The sequence below is a fragment of the Leucoraja erinacea genome, chromosome 6 (genome assembly GCF_028641065.1).
Source record: "Leucoraja erinacea ecotype New England chromosome 6, Leri_hhj_1, whole genome shotgun sequence".
NCBI lineage: Eukaryota > Metazoa > Chordata > Chondrichthyes > Rajiformes > Rajidae > Leucoraja > Leucoraja erinaceus.
The window spans coordinates 14,326,437-14,353,953 of record NC_073382.1 but is presented as its reverse complement, the minus strand read 5'-3'; the positions used below and the strand labels follow the sequence as shown (position 1 = coordinate 14,353,953).

Here is a 27,517-nt window from a genome sequence, read left to right as displayed (position 1 = left end):
ATATCACCGCCTAAAAACTACGTTGCTAAAGAACATTAAGATGGTTCTGTGAAACAGCACTAAGGGGGAGCCAAGAATGCACCATTACTTATCGACTTTCAAACATTGGAAAATTCGATCACTCAGTGCCTCGCAGAAGGCATTTGATCTTTCATTCATGATCATAATGAATGGCGGTACAAGCTCGAAGGGCCAAATGGCCTCCTCCACCTATTTTCTATGTTTCTAAGGTTGTTGCACCCTTTTACATTGTTTTTGAATCTGCACATTGATTCTGTCCATTGTCTTAATACCACAACCTTTAAGATTTTTACCAAAACAAAAATCTGATTCGCATGTGAAATGCTTTTCGGTCAATCTGCAGCATCGCTTTTTCTTTGGGGGGAGGGGGGCAAATAGCTCCTGATTTGCACACTTCCACTGCCCTGTGTGAGCAGGGGCTTCCTGACCATTTAAGATTTGCCATGCTTGAATTTTATGCCGGTTTGTTCATATCTCAACCTCTACCTCAGTTCACATCAGAGCAAATACATTTCCCATGTGTACCCCAGTGAATCCTTTAACTTGCGGAAGGCCAAACATCAGTCCTCCATGATTCCGAAACTTTCAATACAATGGGAGAGCTTTCTCCCTTTCATATTTTAAATTATTTCTATTCACTATTGGCATTTGTCCAAGCTCTGCTTCCTGAATGATGCAAGTGCTGTCACACAGCTTGTTTCTCATTGTCCTATGCTTGATTGGTTCATAAGCTGTTATCCATCCAGAGACGGCTCAAATCCATGCTGATCAAACAACTAGCCGGTAAACCATCTTCCCACGAGAGATATGTATTAGATTTGATTTTTGATGCTAGGCGACTAGAGGACTCTCATACAAAATGTTTGTAATAAAACTGCAAATGTTTAGCTGGTCAGACAGTATAAAGAGGAAAAGTAAATTAATCTTCACAAAATATTTGTTCTATTTTGACATGGAAGAGGCTAATACCAGAAGGAAAACATTAAAAATGCAGGAATAAGGAACTGCAGATGTTAGTTTATGGAAAAAAAGACATAAAATGCTGGAGTAAGTCAGGTCAGGCTGCATCCCTGGAGAACATGGACAGGCGACGTTTTGGGTCGGGACCTTTCTTCCGTGATTTTAGGGGGTGTGGAGGTGAAATAAATCTTGAAGAGGAATGGGGAAGGACAAACGTGGCAGGTAATCGATGAACACAGGCGAGGGAGGGGTTTTGGCTAGTCTACACTTGGTCTTGCCAGTGTTCAGGAAGCAAGGCAAGATCAGGAACATTGGATGCAGTAGATGTGGTTAGAGGAGGTGCGCGTCAATCTCTGTCTCACCTGGAAGGATTGCTGGGTCCCTGGATGTAGGTGAGGGAGGAGGTATAGGAACAGATATTACATCTCCTGTGGTTGCAGGGCAAAATGCAGGAATTATAGTGATAGGTTTAAAATTATCCCATTATTTTGAAGAGATTGCTCTGAAATAGCCTAGTAGTCATCCTCAAGAATATACTAAATTTGCTTTGTTTTTTATGGAATTTTGAGAATGCTCTTTGTTTGCTTTGAAATGTGCTGGAATAACTCAGTGGGTCAGGCAGCATCTCTGGAGAATGGATAGGTGATGATTTGGACTCAAGAAGGGTCCCAAGCTGAAACGTCACCAATCCATGAAAGATGCTGTTTGACACGCTGTGTTACTGGAGCACGTTGTGTCTTTCTTCGTAAATAAGCTTCTGCAGTTCCTTGTTTCTCTCGTTGTTTGCTTTTACCAGCACAATAATAGATTTCAAACTTATCGGGGAAGTATTGTCAAAGTTGCACAGGAAATACTGTCAGAATTCCAGCCAGAATTCCTCTCTACCTTGTGGATTTCCTGCCAGTTAATTTAAAAATAGCCCTCTAAAGCTGCCATCAACTTGCAGATCTTATTCTGAACAGTTCATGCTATCACATCCATTTTGTTCTCATCACCCATCCCATTTCTTTGCATCTTAAAATCTACCCTCTTTTCCGTTTCCCCCTTTTCCCATTTCGCTCCTCTTTCCCATTTCTCCCTCCTTCCCAATGCTCCACTCTCTCCCTTTCCTTCCTAGCTATTCAGTCTCTCCCATTGCCTTCCTTTGCTCCCCTCTCCTGCCACAAACTCCAATTCCCTGTCCAACATTGTTTCCTCATTTCCATTTTCTTCTGCAACTCATGTCATCTCACACATCCTTCCACCTAATCTTTGCCCCAACGACCTTAACTCTCCACCATCCCCTTCCCTTATTCATCCCGTTCCTTCCCTTGCCACTTTTTTGGAAGAGGTTACTAGGGAAATTGATGAGGGTAAAGTGGTGGATGTTGTCTATATGGACTTCAGTAAGGCCTTTATCAAGGTTGAACAGTGGCTGATTGGGAGATATCAGAGAGTAACGGTGGATAACTGTTTGTCAGGTTGGAGGCCGATGACTAGTGGGGTGCCTCAGGGATCTGTGTTGGGTCCACTGTTGTTTGTCATGTACATCAATGATCTGGATGATGGTGTGGTAAATTGGATTAGTAAGTATGCAGATGATACTAAGATAGGTGGTGTTGTGGATAATGAAGTAGATTTTCAAAGTCTACAGAGAGATTTAGGCCATTTGGAAGAGTGGGCTGAAAGATGGCAGATGGAGTTTAATGCTGATAAGTGTGAGGTCTACATCTTGGCAGGACAAATCAAAATAGGACGTACATGGTAAATGGTAGAGAATTGAGGAATGCAATTGAACAGAGGGATCTAGGAATAACTGTGCATAGTTCCCTGAAGGTGGAATCTCATGTAGATAGGGTGGTAAGGAAAGCTGTTGGTGTGCTGGCCTTTATAAATCAGAGCATTGAGTATAGAAGTTGGGTTGTAATGTTAAAATTGTACAAGACATTGGTGAGGCCAATTCTGGAGTATGGTGTACAATTTTGGTCGCCAAATTAAAGGAAAGATGTCAACAAAATAGAGAAAGTACAGAGGAGATTTACTAGAATGTTGCCTGGGTTTCAGCACCTAAGTTACAGAGAAAGGTTGAACAAGATCGGTCTTTATTCTTGGAGCGCAGAAGGTTAAGGGGGGACTTGATAGAGGTTTTAAAATTATGAGAGGGATAGACAGAGTTGATGTGGATAAGCTTTTTCCATTGAGAGTAGGGAAGATTCAAACAAGGACATGATTTGAGAATGAAGGGACAAAAGTTTAGGGGTAACATGAGGGGGAACGTCTTTACTCAGAGAGTGGTAGCTGTGTGGAATGAGCTTCCAGTGGAAGTGGTGGAGGCAGTTTCGATTTTATCATTTAAAATGAAATTGGATAGTTATATGGATGGGAAAGGAATGGAGGGTTATGGTCTGAGTGCAGATAGATGCGACTAGGTGAGAGTAAGTGTTCGGCACGGGCTAGAAAGGCCGAGATGGCCTGTTTCCGTGCTGTAATTGTCATATGGTTATATGGTTCGGTTTAGGAAATTGATGATTTCATTGCTGGTGGTCTGGGTACATTTTGTTCTCGCTAAAGGAGATATATACGCGTTAAAGGGAGTCCAGAAAATGTTCACCAGGTTGAATTGGTTGATTTGTAAGAAAAATATTGAACAAGTTAAACACAAACCCAATAGAATTTTGATGAATAGGAGGGCATCATATTGAAAACGTGAAAGATAATTCACAGGGTTGGTCCTGAGACGATATTGGCCCTTGGCAAAATGAGAACTATTTACTCCTGCTCCATTTCTTTTGCTTTGTTTCGTGTTCTCTTCTTCTGCCCCTCCTCCTCTCATTAACTGCTTCCTCTCCTTGCTGCCACCTCACTCCCATAAACCCTACTATCATCTTGGCCCTGTTTTCCTTCCCCCCCCCCCCCCCCCCGTGTCCCCATCTCTCCCTCTGTCTCTTTCTCAAGCCTCCCCTCTCTCCTCCCTTTGTCCCAAGATTACTTTTGATAATTTAAGCAAAGCTTCTTCGACTATTTTCTTTTTGTCATCCAAGCAACAATGCAGCCAAGGACCACAGCCATTGTTTGAATATGAATGATCTAACCCAACACATGCTGGGGATGGAACTTGGACCTTTACCAGCATGCATGATTAGTTGTTCACTGTTTAAGTTTCCAAAATTGTGGGGAAGGGTGTAACAGGCCACTAAAGTGTGACTTTAAAATAAATGTCATTGTCTGGCAGAGTCGTAAATTCTTTGTGTCAGAGACAGTGAATAAACTAAAGAATTCTTTTTCCCCCAAAACAAGTAGAGCTAAAGTGGGAAGGGAAGAATGGAAGAGATCATATTATGTATAATTATCGCATTTAGAATAAGGTTTCCCGAACAACCTACAATTTAATTTGCCGCAACATTTGAAACAGTCTTTGCCTGGATCATAGAGGAATATTAGGTATACTGCTGTATGAATGGGATTCTTGTTTCGTTTTTGTTTAATCCCTTCCTATCTTTGCTCATCCTTGACCGGTGCTAGTCATACCGTGGCACTGGTAACTATCCTGCTGATTGTAGCCTTAATGCATTTTGCTGAATAGGTTATTGATACCCAAGAAAGTGGAACTAATTTTGGAGGGCCAAAGATGTGTGCAGTGTCACGTGAAACCTTCTTTATTCGCGGTAACCTTGTCGGGCAGTGAAATCAAATGGGGACATTTCATGTTTATGTGATGAATTAATGAATTTATTTAATTCATTCTTGTTGCAAGAACTGAAGACCTCATGCTGTGGGTTAGTATCTGGGTGTCATTCTATCAAGATGTTAACTATTCAAAGTAAAATCTATTTTTTAGCAAACTAAGGGGTATTCCCCTTGGCCGGATTCCCTTTTTCCTTTCTATTGCAGAGCAGTTCCAACGTTTCTTCTCATCCCGGTTTTCTTGTGCTGGATCTTCTCTGAGGCACCTCACAGCGTTGTATAAAGCCAGTTTGCTTTATACAACGACAAACTAGGGGTGGTTTTCAACCTAATAGTACAGGGATCCACAGCTCTCATCTTGCAAAACAATTGACATAATTTATAAGGCATCAGTGCAAATACCAAAGTATCCCAGTCAACAGCTACCTGGACATGTTAGGTCAAATCTCCCTCTGACCTCAGTAAGATTAAAACAACATACAGCAAGAAGCGAATGTTAAACATGTTGTGCACAGTGGTCAATTGCTCTGTTTTCAATCATTCTTTTCGCATTTTCTCTCCCACAATCTGTAACTCACTTTCCACCACACTGATGGAAAAAAACACACATGCTTAAATGCATGAACATTCACATGCGTAGATGCACATGCAGACACACAAATACAGTTGCGCACACATGGCCATGTACGGAAACGCTGACACGCATACATACATGCGCATACACACACATCTCCAAGCTTCCAGTATTCCTTTTTTCCTTTTAACATTTGTGATGTTATTTTCTATTTTTCCTCCTATTATGAACATTAATGCACAAGTCTCGTGGTGGCCAAGCACCAGAACTAATATTTCGTTAAAGTTTAGGGTTGTATTGCAGGAATTTAAAAAATACAACTTTTTATGTTAATCACTTGGATACCAGCAACCTTTTAGACCAGTGATTAACATAAAAAGTTGTATTTTTTATGTTAATCACTTGGATACCAGCAACCTTTTAGACCAGTGGCGGCTAGACTGTAGATGATTGAAGCTATCTCATGGTTCATGAAAATCAAAAAAAAATGAAGGTGCTGGAAATCTGAAATAAAACAGACAATGCTAGAAATACTTAAAAGGTCAGGCAGCATCTGTGGTGAGAGAAACGGTTCACGCTTCAGATTTACGAGAAGTGGGAAAACAAGCATGTATTAAGTTGGAGGGGTGGGCAAGGGATGGAAAGGAATGTTACCGATTTTTTGATGGGGACCTGATGCCTTCCAGTAAAAGATGAGGTCTATCCGAAGACATAGAATGAGATGAATGATGACAAATGAAATAAAATTGCCATTTGAGGTCGGCATTAAAACTTTGGGGCTGTGTGGGATTAACCCCAGAAAATCACGGTCTCACAGAGTAACAGCAGGAGACCATTCTGCCCAGAGCAATTTTACAGCGTTAGATTGGACCCTAGCTGATCTGTTTTTAGTTCTACCTGTTCTTCCTGGTTCTATAACCATAAACCCCATACCCAACAGAAATGGAATCTGAATTTTCTGTTAACCCCCAAGATCAGGTGTTTTTGAGGTAATAGTTTCAGATTCTCAACACCACACGTGTGAGGAAGAGCTTCCTAACATCACCTATGCACACCTTGTAAAGATCTTACCTCTTGCTCTGGAATCCCGCCATCAGATGAAATGCTTTGTCTGTACTATCAGCCCCTTAAATGAAAGGGCCAAGTAGAGGGAGCATTATGGTGCAGCATGTAATGCTTCAGAATTTCACCACTTTACTGAGATATGTTACTCCGGGAAAGAGCTAGGTGAAAATAAAGAATTTCTCTACAGGAAGGCAAATGTGAGTGAGGGAGCCTATTAAAAGTGAATCATCCTTTCTGCATTATTGTCACATGTACCAAGGTACAGTGAAAAGCTTTTTTGTTGCGTGCTATCCAGTCAGCATAAAGACTGTACGTGATTACAGTCGAGTTGTCTACGGTGTACAGATACAGGAGTTGCACTCATCCAGGCAAACAGAGAATAATATTCTGGACTACAATCCAACCAGATCTTGTACATGCTTGAGGAGTGCTGCTTTTCCAGCAGCGCCATCTTTAAGATGAGATAAAGTGAAGTCCCTGTTTGGCATCTCGAGTGATATTAAAGATTCCACAGCACTCTTGGAAGATGAGTGAGGGAGATTTCCCTGCTGTTCTGGCCAATACATCGCTTCAACTAACACGAATCAATATAGATTGCCTTGTCACTGTTGTAATGTTTTTAATGGAACTCTGCACTCATTGTGTTGCAGCATTACTATTGCAGACTAAGACTTTGCCTCCATCACAGTGAGGATGTGCTTGGTGAACTCACTGTGGTGGATGTTTAATTTGTGTTTATTGTATGTTTTGTTATTATTGATTCTGTGTATGACTGCAGGCAACACAATAAAGGATCTATCTATCTATCTATCTATCTATCTATCTATCTATCTATCTATCTATCTATCTATCTATCTATCTATCTATCTATCTATCTATCTATCTATCTGTCAAATGTTTTCATTGATTTTGGTGGGCTTTAGGAGATTTTTGGATTATAAAATACATTGATTGAATGCAAAACCAAATTACTATTGACGGTGTCAAATTTGCAATAAACACGGAAATGGCAAGAAATGTGAAATTTTAAGTTAATAATTTTTCAAGTGGTAGCACAGTGGAGCCTTACAGCGCCGGAGACCCGGGTTCAATCCTGACCACAGTTGCTGTCTGTAAGGAGTTTATACATTTTCCCTGTGACCGCGTGGGTTTTCTCCTGGTGGTCCGGATTCCTCCCACACTCCAAAGGCATTCAGGTTTGTAGGTTAATTGGCTTTTGTACAGTGCATTCAGAAAGTACTCAGACCCCTTCACCTTTTCCATATGTTACAGCCTTATTCTAAAATGTATTAAATTCATTTTTTTATCATCAATCTACACACAATACCCCATAATAAAAAAGCAACAAAAACAGATGTTTAGAAATGTTTGCAAAGTAATTAAAATGAAATAACTGAAATATCACATTGACATAAGTATTCAGACCCTTTACTCAGTACTTTGTTGAGGCACCTTTGGCAGCGATTACAGCCCCAAGTCATCTTGGGTATGATGCTACATACTTGGCACACCTGTATTTGGGTAATTTCGCCCATTCTTCTCTGCAGATCCTCTCAAGCTCTGTCAGGTTGGATGGGGAGCGTCGATGCACAGCTATTTTCAGGTCCCTCCAGAGATGTTCGATCGGGTTCAAGTCCGGGCTCTGGCTGGGCCACTCAAGGACATTCATAGACTTGTCATGAAGCCACTCCTGCGTTGTCTTGGCTGTGTGCTTAGGGTCATTGTCATGTTGGAAGGTGAACCTCTGCCCCAGTCTAAGGTCCAGAACGCTCTGGAGCAGGTTTTCATCAAGGATCACTCTGTACTTTGCTCCGTTCATCTTTCCTTCGATGCTGATTAGTCTCCCAGTTCCTGCCACTGAAAAACATCCCCACAGCATGAAGCTGCCACCACCATGCTTCACCGTAGGTATGGTATTGGCCAGGTGTTGAGCGGTGCCTGATTTCTTCCAGACGTGACACTTGGCATTCAGGCCGAAGAGTTCAATCTTGGTTTCATCAGACCAGAGAATCTTGTTTCTCATGCCTTTTGGAAAACTCCAAGCGGGCTGTCATGTGCCTTTTACTGAGGAGTGGCTTCCATCTGGCCACTCTACCATAAAGGCCTGATTGGTGGAGTGCTGCAGATATAGTTGTCCTTCTGGAAGGTTCTCCCATCTCCACAGAGGAACTCTGGAGCTCTGTCAGAGTGACCATCGGGTTCTTGGTCACCTCCCTGACCAAGTCCCTGCTCCCCTGATTGCTCAGTTTGGCCGGGTGGCCAGCTCTATGAAGAGTCCTGGCGGTTTCAAGTTTTCCATTTAAGAATGACGGAAGCCACTGTGCTCTTCGAGACCTGCAATGGTGCAGAAATTGTTTTATACCCTTCGCCAGATCTGTGTCTCGACACAATCCTGTCTCTGAGGTCCACGGACAATTCCTTCATTTTCATGGCTTGGTTTTTGCCCTGACATGCAGTGTCAACTGATGACCTTATATAGACAGGTGTGTGCCTTTCAAAATCATAGTCCAATCAATTTAATTTACCACTGGTGGACTCCAATCAAGTTGTAGAAACATCTCAAGGCAAATCAATGGAAACAGGATGAACATAAGCTCAATTTTGAGTGTCATAGCAAAGGGTCGGAATACTTATGTAAATGTAATATTTCAGTTATTTATTTTCAATTACTTTGCAAAAATTTCTAAACACCTGTTTCTCTTCTTCATTCTGGGGTATTGTGAGTAGATTGATGATTAAAAAAAAAGAATTTAATCCATTTTAAAATATGGCTGTAATGTAACAAAATGTGGAAAAAGTGAAGGGGTCAACAGAGGGATCTGGGCATAACTGTGCACAGTTCGCTGAAAGTGGAATCTCATGTAGATAGGGTGGTAAAGAAAGCTTTTGATGTGCTGGCCTTTATAAATCAGAGCATTGAGTATACAAGTTGGGATGTAATGTTAAAATTGTACAAGGCATTGGTGAGGCCAATTCTGGAGTATGGTGTACAATTTTGGTCGCCTAATTATAGGAAGGATGTCAACAAAATAGAGAGAGTGCAGAGGAGATTTACTAGAATGTTGCCTGGGTTTCAGCAACTAAGTTACAGAGAAAGGTTGAACAAGTTAGGGCTTTATTCTTTGGAGCGCAGAAGGTTAAGGGGGGACTTGATAGAGGTTTTTAAAAATGATGAGAGGGATAGACAGAGTTGACGTGGAAAAGCTTTTCCCACTGAGAGTAGGGAAGATTCAAACAAGGGGACATGACTTGAGAATTAAGGGACTGAAGTTTAGGGGTAACATGAGGGGGAACTTCTTTACTCAGAGAGTGGTAGCTGTGTGGAATGAACTTCCAGTGAAGGTGGTGGAGGCAGGTTCGTTTTTATCATTTAAAAATAAATTGGATAGTTATATGGACGGGAAGGGAATGGAAGGTTATGGTCTGAGCGCAGGTATATGGGACATGGGGAAAATATGTGTTCGGCACGGACTAGAAGGGTCGAGATGGCCTGTTTCCGTGCTGTAATTGTTATATGGTTATATGGTCTGAATACTTTTTGAATGCACTGTATATTGTCCCAAGTGTGAAGGATAGAACTAGTGCATAGGTGCTTGTTGGTTGGTTTGGACTCGGTGTGCTGATTTGCCTGTTCCCACGCTATATCTCTAAACTAAATTAAACTGAAGAACTGGGTAAAGTTATTCTTCCCAAATCTGATTGAAAGATATTCTACAAGATAGCCTACATCACAGAAACAGGTCCTTTGGCCAACCGCGTCCTTGCTAATCATCAACCATGCATTTACACTAATCCTATATTAATCCCATTTTATTCTCATTAGCTCCATTCACATACTACCCCTCACCCATACACTTGGGACTATTTACAAATGCCAATTAACCTTCCAACCCGTGTACCTTTGGAATCTGGGAGGAAATTCACTGGGACAACCCATGTGATCACAGGGAAAACGTGCAAACTCCACACTGACATAATCCAAGGTCGGTCTGACACTGTGAAGCAACGACTATACTAGGTGCACCACTGCGCAACCTGTAAGTGCTACTTCTTGGACTTGAAATGCTAATATCCCGTTTCTCTGCAGCCTAAATACAAGTTAATTCTTTTATCCATTCCATTTAGCAGTGGCCAGTAATGAGCATCAGCATGTCAGGTTGCCATCATCAGAGCTCGGGTTGATTTCCTTGGAGCTGAACATTTAATAGGAGATTCCAAGGTCATAGTCATAATCAAGAAGCGGTTTTGATTGAATAAAAATGGAAAAACTCTGCAGAAACATTGATGGTCAATGACCAAAAGCTACAGAGCACGGACAGGCTTTGCCTCCTTTGTGCTAAATGATTCTCTCAAGCATTTTGAATTAAACAATTTTTTATTGATTTGTAGTCAGTCAAGATACTATTCCTTTAGTAAATGCATTGTATAACACTATGTGCAAATCTTTTGTTTGTGTCTATCTGATATTGTAAAAATGGCTTACTTGTGAAATATTTTCTCTGAAAGTTGTTATTTATTCTGTGGGAATCCAGTCTGCACTGCATTTATTTTATCATATCGATGTTCATCTTGTAAGGAGTAATTCATATTTTCTTGTGTACATGCTTTAGGATATGTCTCAGTATAACTGTCACTACGTTTTGTGACAAGAATAGAGTGCAGTCTCATATAAACAGATTAATTTTGCCTAGCTCAAAGGATTATTGGATAATTGGCTTGCTGAACAGTAATTGATTTTAACCCTCCTGGAGTGTGCATATTGTGATAAACTATTATTTTTTTTCCAGTGCCTTCACCGAGATGCAGCCGGGAATATGAAGATTCAATACCTTGGGACAGCGGTAGGCAGCAGTTCAGCTATTTTTTTTAATTCATTTTTTCAGGATCAGGAAGTGACTGGTGGCAAGCATTTATTGCCTAATTTCCCCTTGTGAAAGTAGTAGTGTGGTGCCTTGAACCATAGCATTCCTTCTGCTGAAGGTACTTGAAAAATGCTGTTGTGTCATTCCAATAATATTATGGTGTAAAAATACTAAAGTACTTGTACTCGCTAGAATTTAGGAGATTGAGGGGGGATCTTATAGAAACGTACAAAATTCTTAAGGGGTTGGGCAGGCTAGATGCAGGAAGATTGTTCCTGATATTGGGGAAGTCGAGGACAAGGGGTCACAGTTCAAGGATAAAGGGGAAATCCTTTAGGACCGAGATGAGAAAAACATTTTTTTCACACAGAGAGTGGTGAATCTCTGGAATTCTCTGCCACCGAATGTAGTTGAGGCCAGTTCATTGGCTATATTTAAGCGGGAGTTAGATGTGGCCCTTGTGGCTAAAGGGATCAGGGGGTATGGAGAGAAGGCAGGTACAGGATACTGAGTTGGATGATCAGCCATGATCATATTGAATGGCGGTGCAGGCTCGAAGGGCCGAATGGCCTACTCCTGCACCTATTTTCTATGTTTCTATGTTTCTACTTCAAACTTCTACTGTACACGCCATCTTCAATCATCAGGAAGATGTCAATAGACCTGTCAGATATGCAAAACGCAGCAAATATAAGTGATGAACAAGGGAATGTAAACAAGGCATTAAATGATAAGATATTAAAAAATATAGAGGGATGGAGAGCATAAATGCAGAAAATGTTAAATATACCCTCAGCATATCAGGCAGCATCAGCGGAAAGAGGAACAGGGTTAACTATTCATCTCCAAATTTGTCACACAAGCATTGACTTGTCCTGGGGTGCTTATCCAAAGATCCATAAAGGTAACAGGAGAGAGAGATTAAGTGATTATTGATTAAGAAGTTATGGGTGCCCCGAATGGCAGAGGCATAAAACATATGAGAAAGCTACACCAGGACTGTACAATTGCAGGAAGAGCCACAACATTAGCACTGTGTGCAGTTCTAATTATCAAAAGTCAAATATATGACAACATTTTTGGCAAGGTTGAACCATTATAGGTAATAGGAGAGACTGGTGTGGGATGGCCTTGTTTGAATGGATGGTAAGGTAAGTTTAATTGAGATGTGCAAAATCAAGAGGCCTATATTGTGTGGATAGGAAGGAATAATTCCCTGCAGCCAATAGGTCAATAACCTTGATTTGTAAGCATGTCAGGACTTATGGGGAGAAGGCAGAAGAGTGTGGTTGAGAGGGAAAAATAGATCGGCCATGATTGAATGGCGGAGTGGACTTTATGGGCTGAATGGCCTAATTCTGCTCCTAGTCCATGAACCAGGAGCAGAAATTTGGAGGAAGAGGTAGAAGGATTGGTAATTGAAGCTGGATCACATATTAATTTTAAAGTTTGATGGCTTATTGATGACCAAATGCATTGAGGGATGTGGGGAAATATAATGGTATATGGAGTTAGTTCATGGTGTTACTGAATGGCAGAACAAGCTCGAGGGTGAATGCCCAAATCTGTTTTTGTAGTGTAGCTTTGCTTGCAAGCATAAATGGTGACAAATGTTTTAAAGTATGTATTTAATGTTCCTTTGTGTGTTTTGTGTGGGGGGTGATGTGTGGGTGTGAGGGGGAAACCGCTTCGGTCACCTCCTCCATGGAGAGGCGACTTTTTTCAGGTCGCCTCCCCCGTGGCCTAACATCAAGGATCGGCGCGGCCTTTCCCGGAGACACGCCCGGGGTTTCAGCGGCGGGCACAGCGTGGACTCTCGTTGTGGAGCCGGGTGAGCCCACGCTGGAGGGGAGCGTTCCGCTTTGCTGGCCCGGGGCAGCCGGCAGCCTGAAGCCGCGGCCTGCAGAGCTCCAGCTGGTGCAGCGTCTACAGCCCGGGATCCCTCGTGGGGGACCTGGGGGAAGAAGAAGCCATCACTGCTGGCCCGCGGCCAACTTCTACCGCGGGTCCGGCATGGACTTACCATCACCCCTGGAGGGGAGCTTCGACCGCCGGCCCTGCAGTCTATGGTGCTTCTGGCTGCGGCGGAGTCTTTAAAGCTCGACCGATCGGCCTACACCACCCTAAAGCCGCGGTCTCCGGTGAGGAAGAGCCGATCCTGGACTGACTCTGGACTCTGGTCCTGTCCACGGGGGGGAAATGGAGGAGGACTGGCCAAATTTTGTGCCTTCCACCACAGTGATGAATGCTGTGGTGGATGTTTGTGTTACAGTTTTATTGTGGTTGTGTGTTCTTTATTATTGTACCGCTGCTGACAACCCAATTTTCCATCGACCCTGGTTGTGTGGCAATAAATTATATCTAAACTAATCTAATCTAAATAATGTCAGATATGCTAATTGAGAAAGCAGATATTTTATTAAAGGGATAATTATGTAGTGGTGTTCAGGAAGAAGAAGGGACAGTGGCCTATCTGTCTGCTCTTGTGAGGTCATTAAAACATGAACTTCTTGCTGACATGTTTGTATCCTGGTCTCTTTGCGACTTTTTCTAATGGTTACCTACCTGTCCTCTCTTCACTTATGCTTTTTAACATTTTCTTACAAATATAGGTCATTCAGCCCATTGAATCTATACCTGTTCTCAAGGCAATCCCATTAGTCCTGCTCCCCACTTGTTTTCCTGTAACTGTAACAGCTATAACCACTGCATCACAGCCACATTTTTCATCCAGCAACCGTTTTCTCCTTGCATTTCAAATAAAACACTTGCTTTGAGTTTAACTACCTACTTTTCCAGCGGTTTTTTAAGAGACTCGTGAAGTTCGTAGACTTGAACTGCAACATATCTTTGATTCTGAAAGCCTTTGTCACTTTACATTACATTCATAGTCATAGTCATACAGCGTGGAAACAGGCCCTTCGGCCCAACTTGCCCATGCCAACCAGTCCCTTTGCCTGCTGCTGCACTTGAACGTGAACAGACTTGGTATTTTTCTATCCTCTCACACATAGCTTCAAAGATTCAAGGGAACTGGACCAGACTTGTAGAGTGAGCGTGTAGATAGATGGAGCCAGTGGTTTCCATATTCGCTCAGCCTCTCCACCCCTTTCTCTCATTTTGCCATGTTCATTTAAACCTCAGAGTTAGTTGCCTTTTGGTTACATGTTGTCAAACCTACGGGTGTCATCTGGAATATAATGATTCACTCAATTAGAATTTCAGTGCAAGTCCAGTTCTTTTGAATTAAGCACTTTGTATTTAAATTCTTAAATATTATCTCACGATCACATACTTTTATGGTTGTTTCTCGACATCTATGAATGTCTGTTGCTGCAATTGTACAGCTCTTTGGTGACACCACATCTGGAGAACTGTCTTGGTTTCCATGCCTCAGGAAGGATGTTCGACGACTGTATCCTAGATACACTAATCTGAAAAAAGGTCTCGATTCGAAACATCGCCCATTCCTTCTCTCCAGAGATACTGCCTGTCCCGCTGAGTTACTCCAGCTTTTTATGTCTATCTTAGATTGATTCTTGCGATGAAGATGCTGTCATAGGAACTGAGATTGAGCAGGATGGGTCCCTGCCAGAATTGAAACGAATTAGTGGTTAATTAATTGAAATGCACAAATTTCTAAGAGGAGCCAAAGGTGTAAAAATGGGGAGGTCGTTTCACTCCCTCCAGCTGAAGAGTCTGGAGTTAGGGGTACAATTTCAGGATAAGAAGCACGGGAATGAGATGAGGAAAAATTTATTCACACATATTATTGTGAACATCAGAGTTCTGTATCCCAGGAGATTGTAAATGCTCCATCATTGAATATATTTAAGAAGGAGATTGGCAGTGGTTGAACTCAGAGTAATACATGGGAAGAAACTGATGAAGTCTGTGATCAGGTGTGGCATCATTGAATTGGCATAATAGCTTGAATGTTTATTTATTGATCTACTATCTTCCTCAAGCTGAAGCATTTGCTTCCAGGATTTTCCATTGCCCAACATGAGTAGTAACCGTTTAGACGGAATAAGATTAATTTCAGTGCTGCATATTTCCATGTGTTCAATGGAGTGTTTAGTGAAACTTGCAGAAATATGTTGTTCCGCTATTTAATAAGTCTCCTAGTGGGAAAAATAATGCACGTTTAAAAGTGCTTCCATAAAATATTTGATATTTCCTATCTTAAACAGTGGTCATATTTAAATGTAGATCCATGCATATTCAGGTTTCATAAGCGGTAATTGCCATTGTCCATTTTGCAATTGCTACAATAAAATAACAACAGCCACATCATGTTGCTTCTGTTAAACCTGTTTGTTTTATTTTATTTGCTTCTACCTTGCTGCTATGTTGAGGACTAATTGTGCTGGAGAATGAAACATCTTTCCTCTCTGTAATGACAGCATCAACTAGTCTTAGGTCAGGTAAAGTGCAAGTTGCATGCAGGTTCGAGTATCTCCTGTGCTGGTCCTATAATGTTACTTGACCCATTCCGTAAAGGGTACCCCCCACCGCAGTCACGCACCATTTTCATTTACATGATTAACTCTCATAGCCTATTTACATTGACAGCTTAATAATGAAACCAAGTTGACATTTCTCTCAAATGAATACAATATGTGTAGCACATCACGACCTAAGGTTCTGTTCCAAATTGATATTGGCATTTTAAAAGCATCGTTCTGCAGGCTGGCTCTTGTAGAGCCAGCATTTTACTAATAACCCAGTTTATCGTTATACCAATGGCTGCTGCTGCAAGCATGAGATGTGCAGAAAAACATATAGAATATAAACAGTGTAATAATGGTTCACTGGTCCAGTGGTACTTTATTGTCTCGGACTGAGGTACAGTGAAATTGTTTATTATGTACAGTTCAGTAAAAGTATTACTGTACATAAGCTCATCTTAGATTAAGTACAAGTGCATAGGAATTGTACACTGATACAGTATACAAGAATCGCCAGGTTTGGCGCCATTTTCAAGTTGTTATATATGCAGAGTTCTTAACGTGGCCATAAAAGCCTATTGTCCCGCTGGTGTGGCAGGGTCAGGCTGGCCAAGCATAGCCATTGGTGTTCTCCTCTGCACTACCGCCCCATGCTGGCTGCGGGTCGTTCATTCTCTTGAAGCAGTGCCCGATCCACCTCAGCCCCAGGGCTGATGCAAGGCTTCCAGCGGCCCACTCCACCGTCGAGATGTACTCCCGTCGTTGTTCTACTTACCAGCCCTTTGTTCCTTGCATCTGCCGCCGCCACCATCTTGAATCTCTTCACCCTCCTCTCCGGCTCTCAGGGACGAGCAGGGCAGGCTCGGCAGCTTACCTGTGGGGGAAAGGTTTCCCGGCTCCGTGGCTGGCGAGCCAGGCCTGCTGCTAAAGGATAGGAGCGGCACCATAATAAGGAGGTAATGCAATGACATGCACGATTCCGAACAGCTTCAAGGTTGAGTGTTACAATGCAGCAGCAACATTCTGCCTAAACAAATCACAGACCACTCTTACCCAGCTTTTTAAAATAATTTTGGGTTCTTTCATTGAGAAAGGAGATGGAAAATAGACACCAAAGCATAAAATGTGCTTCTTTACAACTTTCAATGAAAGGATCCCAGTAAGTTTCACACAACAAATGAGAGAAGGTGATTAAAAAGCAGGAGCGGAGAAGAATGTTCCAGTGCAGAGACAAGTGCCACCCAGCCACCTGGGCTCCAATCTCTACTGAAAAATGCTTAAACCTTCTAACAGAGAAGATTGTGCACACCTTAAGCAGTCATGAAACTTTCTTTAACCTTTGCTATTTCTCGATATTTGCAGCTGTATCATTTGCCTGAGCTGGCCTGTCGGAGCCTGTGTCTTTCGCTGCTATCACACCCACTGTGCTTATGCACCCTGTGGGGAGTTTTAGAACCGAATGATGAGGCTTTGATCATTTTCCGTTTAAAATTTTGAAGAGGGCTGGGTGTGTGTGTGTGTTTATCACAATCATTCTTGTCGATATGAACAAGTGGATTGCATTGCCACGTGCCAAACGATGGGCAGTTTTGTGGACCAGATGTTGTCTGCAGAGAGTTGTAGCAGAAATTATTCCAATTGACATCTTTAATTGCCATTTGTTACAAGACTTTCATCCGTCGGTGTGAGCAGGGCTTGGATCCAACTCCCTGAGGCAATTTGATAATGTCTTATCCTCTGCCACCGCTCCTTTATTATTCACGAGTGTTCTCAAATAGAATTTTTAACTGGAGGTAGTTTAATCCTACTTAATGGTATTTACATATCATGAATGATGCTAGTTTGAAAGAGCTTATTGATATAAACCGTTCAATATAATCAGGAATACTGAATCATTTTGGTATGTTTAACAAATGAGTGTTGGAACTTGGCAACTGCAGGATGTGGAATTTTCCCATGTATTTTATGCAGGTTATATTTTTCTCTTTGTTTCTCATTGCTATAATCTTCTCAGAAAACTGATCTATATTTGATGAGAAATTGTTGTTGGGACTTTGGCCACAAGGGAGCTTGTTGCAGCAGAATACCCCATTAGCAGCAGGGTGCTCTGAGTGGAACGATTGGATTATCACTAGTCTCCCTTCACCTTATTAACATCCATTTCTAATGATCCAGAAAAATACTATTCTGAACATTGAGTTAAAGCCTGTTCCCTCTTCTGAGCAGTACATTTTGCAGAGAAGTACAAGACTTAGGGTGGGTTCTGGTGGAGTAGATAGAGAGAAATTGAAAACAATACAATACAATACAATACAATACAATGCGGTTTTATTCGTCACATTGCACATAAAGTAATGCCTAATTTATGGAAAGTCTGGAGAGTTTGGAATTAACTGGGTAGGTTGATGATCTGAATCGTTGCCTTCTGCGCGGAGATTCTGTGATTCATTCTTGATTTGGAGTGCTGCAGGACATTTGAGTGAAGCCTATGGTTTTGTAGAATGTAAACAAGATTTAGTATTGTAGAACACAGGGTTCAGTAATGTGGGATTGCTTGCTTTAATTGTGTGAACTTCAGATAATGCTCCATTGCACTATGCCACAGAATTCTGCAGGTTTCCAAATGACCAAGTTATTGATCTTGGCAGAAGGAATGTGTGTTGGGCTGTTCAAGTCAGTGAAAAAGCAAACAAGCCAATAGATGTTTTATACATTGCTAAGCGTAGTTCCCATTGCTGAACAATTAATTCAAGTTTATTTCGTGTTTGGTGTGTGAAATAACTTGTATCTCAAAAGCAACTATAATGTTCCTTTCAGAACATTTCAAAGTACTTCACAGTCACTGTTATGACATAAGAAATGTAGCAGTCCGTTTGCAAACAGCTATTGAATTGGTGACCAGAACATTTGTTTATTGAGTGAAGATTTAGTGAATGAGGAATATTGGCCTGCTGACAGGAAAAGATTCCTACTCTTTAAAACAGTGTGTTGAAATCATTTCTAACCACCTGAGAGCAGATGAGGCTTCATTTTACCATATCATTCCAACGCATATATATTCTTACAGTACTGCACCAGAACATTCTGGTTCGGCAAATCTAAAGTGGGAACTGACCCCCCCCCCACAACAGAGGCAATGTCAAAATATGAAGGACAGTTGCATTCTGTTTTATTAGTACTATCCGCAAAATCAATTCTAGACTGAATATAGCCTGTCTGTACTGTAGAGTTAGTGACGTGAGATTTTTGTGAGGGAAGGTTAAGTTTCTATTCAGTAAATTTAAGTGTGTATCTATACTCTCCATCTCTGAGATTGGAACCTGGGGTTGAAAGTCTGTCAATGTGAATCTGTGATTTGTTACAGAAGATAGATTTGAAGGGCAGCAGGTTTAAAAAATATTTGTTGTGAACTCTTCCATGTTTTAAGGAGATCGCTCAGGATGTGCCCAGTTTAGCTGAACGCCTGAAGAATTGATCGGACTCGTGCAACCGAGCAGGCTAGTCAGAGTGATGTGCAGCTTTGGGAGCTGATTTGCAAATTTCTACGAGGGAGTCAGAGGCTCAGCCTATTTGAGCTAACAGTTTGTCCCAAGAGTGTACTGCTGTTAATTGTATCATTTTGTGTGGCAAGGACATTCTATACGTTAGAGTATTGTACTATAGTTGAGGCAATTAATTGGGATGTCGTTGAGGAGATGTCTTTATCAGAACTGTTCCCGTCACCAATGCTCATCTGATTGTACTGATTAAATACAATAGGACTCAATGTGATTCCTGAGAACATTACCTCTTAAGTAATTTCCTCATTAGCCAGGACCCCATCAACTGTTTATTGAAGGAACAGAATCATTAATGATAGGTTATTTATGAATGTTCATTCCAAAACCTGAAAATGTATGATTTATACATAAATAAACTGCACATCCTTCTCAAAATTTACTGCAACATTTCGGAGGGAGAGTTATTTTACCGTACAAAAATGCAATGTGTTCCCTGTGACCCAGACTGTAAGCTGTGCAATTAAATCTCTCTATCCGCATTTAAGCTTTAGCATAAACTAATGACAAACCTCAAAAACAATTTGAAACTCAATCAGTTTAACTCAGGAGGGTAAATTTAATATGATAATTTGTCTTGTTGAATTATATTAGCTTAGCAGGGTTGCATGCAAATATATGACCCTTACTTAGAGTCTTAAGTGGTAAGCTGTGTTGATGGATATTTTAGTTCTGATAGGGAACTTTGGGGTAACTTTGGAATGCCACAGAATATTCCCGTGGAGGTCTAAGACTTGAACCAGAACTCACACTGGGTTGATCTTCGTCTCCCCATTTCCATAATTTGCCTTTGTTCCCGATATGTCAGCACGCACAAATAACAGTTTCTATTAATATCAGATGGAGTTGTGGAGGACAGCATTTTAATGTAGTAAATGACCTCCCTGTGGGGTTGTTATTGCCACTATAGAACATCAGTTACACAGTTGCAACAATAGTCGCTTAATTGATTCGTTTAATTAGCAGGAGATGAAGTTTGTGCTGCATCTTGTCATCCAGTATCACGGGAGGGGGCCCAGCAGTCTGTGCTGCCCTGCCACCATTGAGAGTTTCCACTTGTCATATTCATATAAAGCTGTAATTATATGTAAATGAAAACTGCCAAAACCATTCTAACTTTTATTTGACCATATAATGTATTTTTGAGAAAAGGTAAAAATAATTAATGCTGTTTTCAATTATTGTAATGTCCATGTTTGTTAGATTAAGTATTATGGTCTTCAAAATGTTGCAATAATAAATTGCAATAATTATCTGCAAATAATTTTGATTTTGGAATGTATGCAAGCAGATTTTTAAAGGTGTAGTGAATGCTTCACTCTGTTAGATGGAGGTGATAGTATCTCTACAGCACTTTAAGAACCACACAATGTCCTAATAGTTTTGTAGCCCTATGAAGGAGAAATTGAGTCACTTTTGTAATGTGGCTAAGGTGATAGCCCACGAGCACAGCAAGCTCCTGTAAAAAGCAATGTGATGGCCATCCCGGGACATCTGCTGTTATGATCCTGGGTGAGAGATAGGCACTGGGCAGGACATCAGTAACAACTCAACACTCTTCCGAATAGTGATCTTTTACATCCATCTGGGAGGTAAGCAGAACCTTGGTTTAACATCTGGTCAGAAAAATAACAATTCAGACAATGTAGTCATCCCTCATCACTCTACTAATAGACTGGATATTAAATAAAAACTGAATGCTGGAAAAAAATGTCAGGCAGCATCAATGGAAAGAGAAACGGTCAACAGTCGGATATTATTTCAGATTTTCAGCATCTATATCCTGTAATTAGTTTTAATATACTTAAATCTGCTTAGACTGTGATGATTTTACTCAATTCTACAGTGGCGTAGCGGTAGAACTACTGCCTTACAGCGCCAGAGACCTAGGTTCGATCCTGACTGCGGGTGCTTGCCTGTACGGAGTTTGTACATTCTCCCCGTGACCTGCGTGGATTTTCTTCGAGATCTTCGGTTTCCTCCCACACTCCAAAGACGTACAGGTTTGTAGGTTAATTGGCTTGGTATAAATGTATAATCGTAAATTGTCCCTAGTGTGTGTGGGGTAGTGTTAGTGTGCGGGCATCGCTGGTCAGTGCGGACTCGGTGGGCCGAATGGCCTGTTTCCACATTGTTCCAAAACCTGCACATTTTTTTTAAAATATGAGAAAAACTTCCAATGTTCCAAGTAGTAATTGTCCAAATTGACAGTGAGGTCGGACGCAAATTTACCAATGCCGCGCTTTGATTTATGGTCACTAGGCAGCGAGGACCCTGGGATCATGGCTTCCTCCTCATTATATCAATAGCAATAGCAAGGTTTCCAAGGAATAAAGGTAATGCAACCCTTGTTGATCAGTTTGTTTTTCAATTGATTTATCTTTATAAAGTTACTAGACCAAGTGCAGACCCGTTGGGTCTGTTCCCCCAACGTGCGTTTGGGGGGGGGGGGAGGCGGCAGGCAGCGTCACACACACTAACTATTCCCCGACCGCCCCCCCCCCCCCACCCCCCCGCACTCACGCTAATTACACCCCTTGATATTATATTAATATTAATAAGTTGCTCCTTTTACCCCATAACCACCTTATCTACTGACGCATAGCCCTCAACTCGTTGGCGTGTCTAGAGAGGGGGGGGGGGGGCGGGGGGGGGGGGTAGCGAGTGAGGGCAGAGAGAGAGAGGGGCAGAGACACAGAGAGAGACAGAGACACAGAGAGAGGGGCAAGAGGGATAGGGGGTGGAGAGGAGGATAAGAGGGAGGGTGGGTGAGGGGGGAAAAGGAGGTGGGGGAGGAGGGGAGGAGAGAGAGAGGGTGAGAGTGAAGGGGAGAGAGAGGGGGTGCTGAGAGGGAGAGGTGGTAGCAGGGAGGGGGAGGTAGGGGGAGGGTGGAGGGAAGAGCGTAGGGGGTGTGGAGGGGAGGGGGTTTAGGGGAGGGAGGAAGTGTGGGGGAGGGGATGGAGGGGAGGAGGGGAGAGAGAGAGGAAGAGAGAGGGGGAGAGAGAGGGTGTGCTGAGAAGGGGGTGAGATAAGGGGAGGGGGAGAGGTGGGGAGCAGGGAGGGGGAGAGAGGGTGAAGGGAAGGGGGGGTAGGGGTGTGTGGAGGGGAGGGGGGTTTAAGGGAGGGACGGTGGAGGAGGGGATGGATGGGAGGAAAAAGGGGGAGAGAGGAGGGGGGAGGGGGGGGAGGGGAGGGGGGGAGAGGGGGAGAGGAGAGGGAGGGGGGGAGAGGGGGGGGGGGGGAGCGGGAGGGGAGGAGGAGAGAGGGGGGGGGGAGGAGGGGGCGAGAGAGAGGGGGGGGTAGAGGAGGGGAGGAGAGAGGAGAGGGGGAGGGAGGAGAGGGGGGGAGGGGGAGAGGAGGGGGGAGGGGGGAGAGAGGAGAGGGAGGAGAGGAGGAGAGGGGGAGAGGGGGAGGGAGGGGAGGGGGAGGAGGGGAGGGGAGGAGAGGGGGAGGGAGAGGAGAGGGGGGAGAGGAGGAGAGGGGGAGGGGAGGAGGGAGGGGGAGGAGGAGGGGGGAGGGGGGGGGGGGGGGGGAGAGAGTGCCTTTTTACTTCAACCCAAACCCAAACAACCATTTGCAGGCAGTGCTTTTTTACCTCTAACCATATTTTCATTTTCAAACCAAATTAAGCGTACTCACAGTGCTGTAGACATTTGTCAGTGTCATTCAAAGCTCTGATTGAGGCACACCACTTGCAGAGACTGATTGAGGCACACTTCCTGGTTTTATAGTCGTTCCCCCTCCCTCCAGCAGGGGCAGCAGAGAGAATGGGGAATATTGTAAAAACATTAATATCCCTGTCAATTTTCATCGACGGGAAAAATCCTCAGCACACACGCGGCGGAGGGGGGCTCTGAGCGAGGTGGCCAAAAATGACGGCCGTAGGTGGTGGCGTTCTCTCGGAAACCGCAGCACAGAAAGCCAAAACCGGTCAAGAACAGAGTTTTAGTAATATAGATGATGTGAACTGTTAAATAAAAATGATAAATAACAAATGTAGAGCTAGGGTTAGGTCAGGGTCGGTTGGTCGGTCAGTCAGTTGGCCGATGGATGCTGTGGAGGATCAGTCTGGCTATCGGGCCGTCTAGCTATCGGTGGATGGTGAGAGTGGCCGGGCCGCCGGTGGGTGGTGAGAGTGGCCGGGCCGCCAGTGGGTGGTGAGAGTGGCCGGGCCGCCGGTGGGTGGTGAGAGTGGCCGGGCCGCCAGTGGGTGGTGCGAGTGGTCGGACGGCCGGTAGCTGCTGCAAGGCATCGGTCGGGCTGTTGGTAGGCCGGTGTTGCAGCGAGGGAGCGGGCGGGCTGACGGAGCCGGCGCTATGGTGGTGCTGAAGGCGGCCCGGGCGGCGTGATATTAAAGGGCAGTGCTGCTCAAAGTATCTAGTATCTTTGCTCATCGCCAACAAAGTGTCCAGGTGAGTGAGGGGAGACCCGCTACTCGTCCTGCTCGGGGGCCTGGGGATAGGGTTGGGGGTGGAGCAGGGGCTGGAGGTGAGGTTGGGACGGGGTGATACAGTTGCCTTGTGGTCTTCTCTGGACCACCCCGGAGGAGGAGGGGTGCAGGTCGGGGCGGAGCCTCCTGGGCTGCGGCTCAGTGAGAGGGTCGTGCTCCCCCGGTGCTGGTGTCATAGAAACATAGAAAATAGGTGCAGGAGTAGGCCATTCGGCCCTTCGAGCCTGCACCGCAATTCAATATGATCATGGCTGATCATCCAACTCAGAGCTGCCGGGCAAGCCTGGATTGGTATTGGTCTGATAAATGCACGCATCACCTCCAATGGGCTCAGCTCTCGAGGTCCACACCTCTTGTGTTTACGTATCCAGCTTCTCCTCTGGAATGAACTGCAAAGCACCCAGATCCCCATGAGGGTGAGGGGCCAGGGTTGACATCTACCCTGAAGATAGACACAAAATGCTTGCATCTCACCTGACCCGTTACTCCAGCGTTTTGTGTCTATCCAGGGTAGAATGTCAGAGATGTTGCCTGACCCGCCGAGTTACCCCAGCCTTTTGTGTGTATATCTTCGGTGTAAACCAGCATCTGCAATTCCTTCCTACACATTTGATATCTACCCTGTAGCTCCCAGTGAGGTCACTGCTCATTCTCCTAAACTTGAGATAGTTCAGGCTGGAGGTAGTCTGTCGCTGCCGGAATCAATGTGAAAAACCTTCCCTGCACTTCCTCATTCACAACCACACGCGTTCTTGAACCCATTCCTGTTGTGGTCTTGTATCTTTAGTGCTGCTCCCCACCATCATCACCACGATGATCGAGAAGGGCATGCTGGCCGATGTGGATGCGCTGTGGGGCCACACATACTGAGCCCGCAGCTGGTCCCAAAGCGGCTCCTGCTCCAGCTGTGGGCAGCTCTGGAAGGGGGGTGAGTTAGGGTTAGGCATTTTCCTCTCAGTGGAAGATGCCTAACCTGAGGGCAGCCTGGCACTGCCCCAGTCCCACTATGACCATGACCCTCACTCTGCACACTGGCAGGCAGCGGGGTTCAGTAAACAGGGGAACCCACAGGAACTGCCCTCACCCATTAATTAGGTTGGTCATGGTTTAAATAGACTGCAACACGGAAATAGGCTCCCATGGTGTAATATGGGCATTGGACACTAGATGGCGCTTACTTTTTCGATCTCATTTTCTAATTAGTTTAAATAATTAATGTGCAACTTTTGGCACTGATGAGTTATAACTTCCTTCTCAATTATATTGTATCTAAATCTGTGCAAAATGTAATGTAGTTCCGAGACATGGGTCACGAAAGTTGATTACTAGACACATTTTTGATGCTCGGCCCACAGCTAATTGTATCTCTAAGCTAAGCTGACTCCATGGCAATTTCAGTGTTCAATTGAAGATTTTGGGGAAATTAACAGTATGTGTATATGGCTGAAGTATCAAGTAGCTTTCCAGACATGAAAGAACTGTGTCTATATCCTTGATTAATATTTTGCAGCCATGATTTTGCATTAGCAAAGCATCCTTTGTGTTCAGCCAGATTGAAAATGTAACTTGCTGTTACTTCCAACAGAATTAATTTAAGATATCCAACTTTTCTGTTCCAATTTCTCGCTTTGTTATGAACTGAGGCACCTTTGAGATAGATGCATGTTTTCAGGTTTAGTTTTGCTGTTGACTGCCTCGCTGGAGAATTGCACAGTAACAGTATTGCTATTACTTCAATTCGTAACAGGTTTCCAGTTACGTTTTCTGTTCAGAACCTCTGATGGTTCTGGCCAGTAATTGTCCTTTACTTAACATCATCAAAGCAGATGGTTAGGTCCTCATCACATTGCTGTTGTAGGTGTTTGCTACATGCATATTGGCAACAGCATTTTGCATGTAACACGTTTAAACTATAAGTAGGTCTTGTTTACTCCCCTGGATCCCACATCCCAAAAAGTGCAAACAAAAGAACATGAAAGCTTTTTAAAATGCTGATTATTATTTCTGAAATGTGACATTTGAAACATTAGAGAAGCATTCAACATTGCCAGCTCAATAGTCGGTACTCAATAACAGCATCATAGAAACATAGAAGCATAGAAAATAGGTGCAGGAGGAGGCCATTCGGCTCTTCGAGCCAGCACCGCCATTCATTGTGATCATGGCTGATCATCCCCTATCAATAACCCGTGCCTGCCTTCTTCCCATACCCTTGACTCCACTAGCCCCTAGAGCTCTATCTAACTCTTAAATCCATCCAGTGACTTGGCCTCCACTGCCATCTGTGGCAGGGAATTCCATAAATTCACAAATCTCTGGGTGAAAATGTTTTTTCTCACCTCAGTCTTAAATGAGCTCCCCTTTATTCTATGACTGTGGCCCCTGGTTCTGGACTCACCCAACATTGGGAAAATTTTTCCTGCATCTAACTTGTCCAGTCCTTTTATAATTGTATATGTTTCTATAAGATCCCCCTCATCCTTCTAAACTCCAGTGAATACAAGCCTAGTCTTTTCAATCTTTCCTCATATGACAGTCCTGCCATCCCAGGGATCAATCTTGTGAACCTACGCTGCACTGCTTCAATCACAAGGATGTCCTTCCTCAAATTAGGAGATGACAGACATCATGACACATGGATAGAAAAGGTTTAGAAGGATAATGGCGAAATACAACCAATGGGATTAGCTTAAAAGGGACAGCTTCATCATCAATGATGAATTGAGTTATAGAGCCTGTTTCCGTACTATATGGCTAACATGTCACATTTTCTCATGAAAGTACGGCTTGCCATTCAGTATCCAAGACTTGATGGTTTGGGTTTTAATGCTTCAGCTGATAGACTATATTGTGCTTCATGCAACCCACCTACCTTTGGTATGCTTGGGGAAATAACCATTAAGATAAATCACATTGATTTGAGCAAGTTTATCATTAGATTGATGCCTCAACCGTAGAATTGCCAATGCTGATGCCTCACGCAAGTCTCTTCCCTCCTCTCTTCGTCTTTCCTTTCTTCCACATTCTTTTGTGTATTTTTACAGCTTCCCTCTAAACACATCAATTGTTTGTGTGAACTGCTCCTTTGGGAGGGTGCTCCAAATTCTCACCACTCTCTGGAGAAAGAGGTTTCTCCTCAATTCACAAATTGGAATTACTTTTGGCTTTGGTGCTTTTTATCTGTGACCTCAATACCTCTACTAATCAAGTTAACCCTGTAAAATCTATAAACAAATCTGACTGGATTTATAAGAACCATTACCCATGAGTTTCCCTTTCCAGGATAGTTTCTTGAAAAGAAAGTCATCATTTGATTGCATAGACTGTCGAGGCCACAGTTACCTCAGAAATTGCAAGTACTCCAAAGACATTCAAAGAAACAACATCTCTTGATTTGCTTCGAGATCGTTGTGTCAGATGTTTGTTTACATGACATTTCAATGCAAGAGTAGTCATTGTTGCCATGTTAGAAACATTGCAGCTATTGTGGGCATAGCAAGACCCCATGATCATCATTACATTACAGAACAATTATTTTTGGAAATTGCACTAGTCAAGCTTTGTCCACAGTTATGAGTTAGTCTCTTTCAAGAGAGTGATGGAGAAGAATGGCTATTGACTGCCCTTGCCAATTCCAAACTATTGCTTTTGATCGTACATGATAGCAACATTTCCAACATTAATGAAGATAATTCAACTGAGGTGTAGGTCAATTTCATTTACTATATACCCAGCCATAACCATTGTTAGTTTTAGAGTCTGCCACGAAGTTACTCAAAAATTTGATCAAATAGTACTGCATGTCATTCACTCCTGAGTGGACTTGCAGAAGTTTTTTGTTTCCCTACTTCAAATTTTGAGGCCATAAATAGGAGATTTTTACTATCTTGCATCTGACCGTCATATTTCAAAAA

General features: G+C 43.1%; 1 protein-coding gene across 1 annotated transcript in view; it reads left to right on the top strand.

The window, feature by feature from the left end:
* pcca (propionyl-CoA carboxylase subunit alpha) overlaps window positions 1-27,517 on the top strand; it is a 426,732-nt gene that overhangs the window by 304,018 nt on the left and 95,197 nt on the right. The window contains exon 21 of the mRNA XM_055636654.1: window positions 11,071-11,124. Coding sequence (XP_055492629.1) covers window positions 11,071-11,124 — 54 coding nt within the window. The remainder of the gene's footprint in view (window positions 1-11,070; window positions 11,125-27,517) is intronic.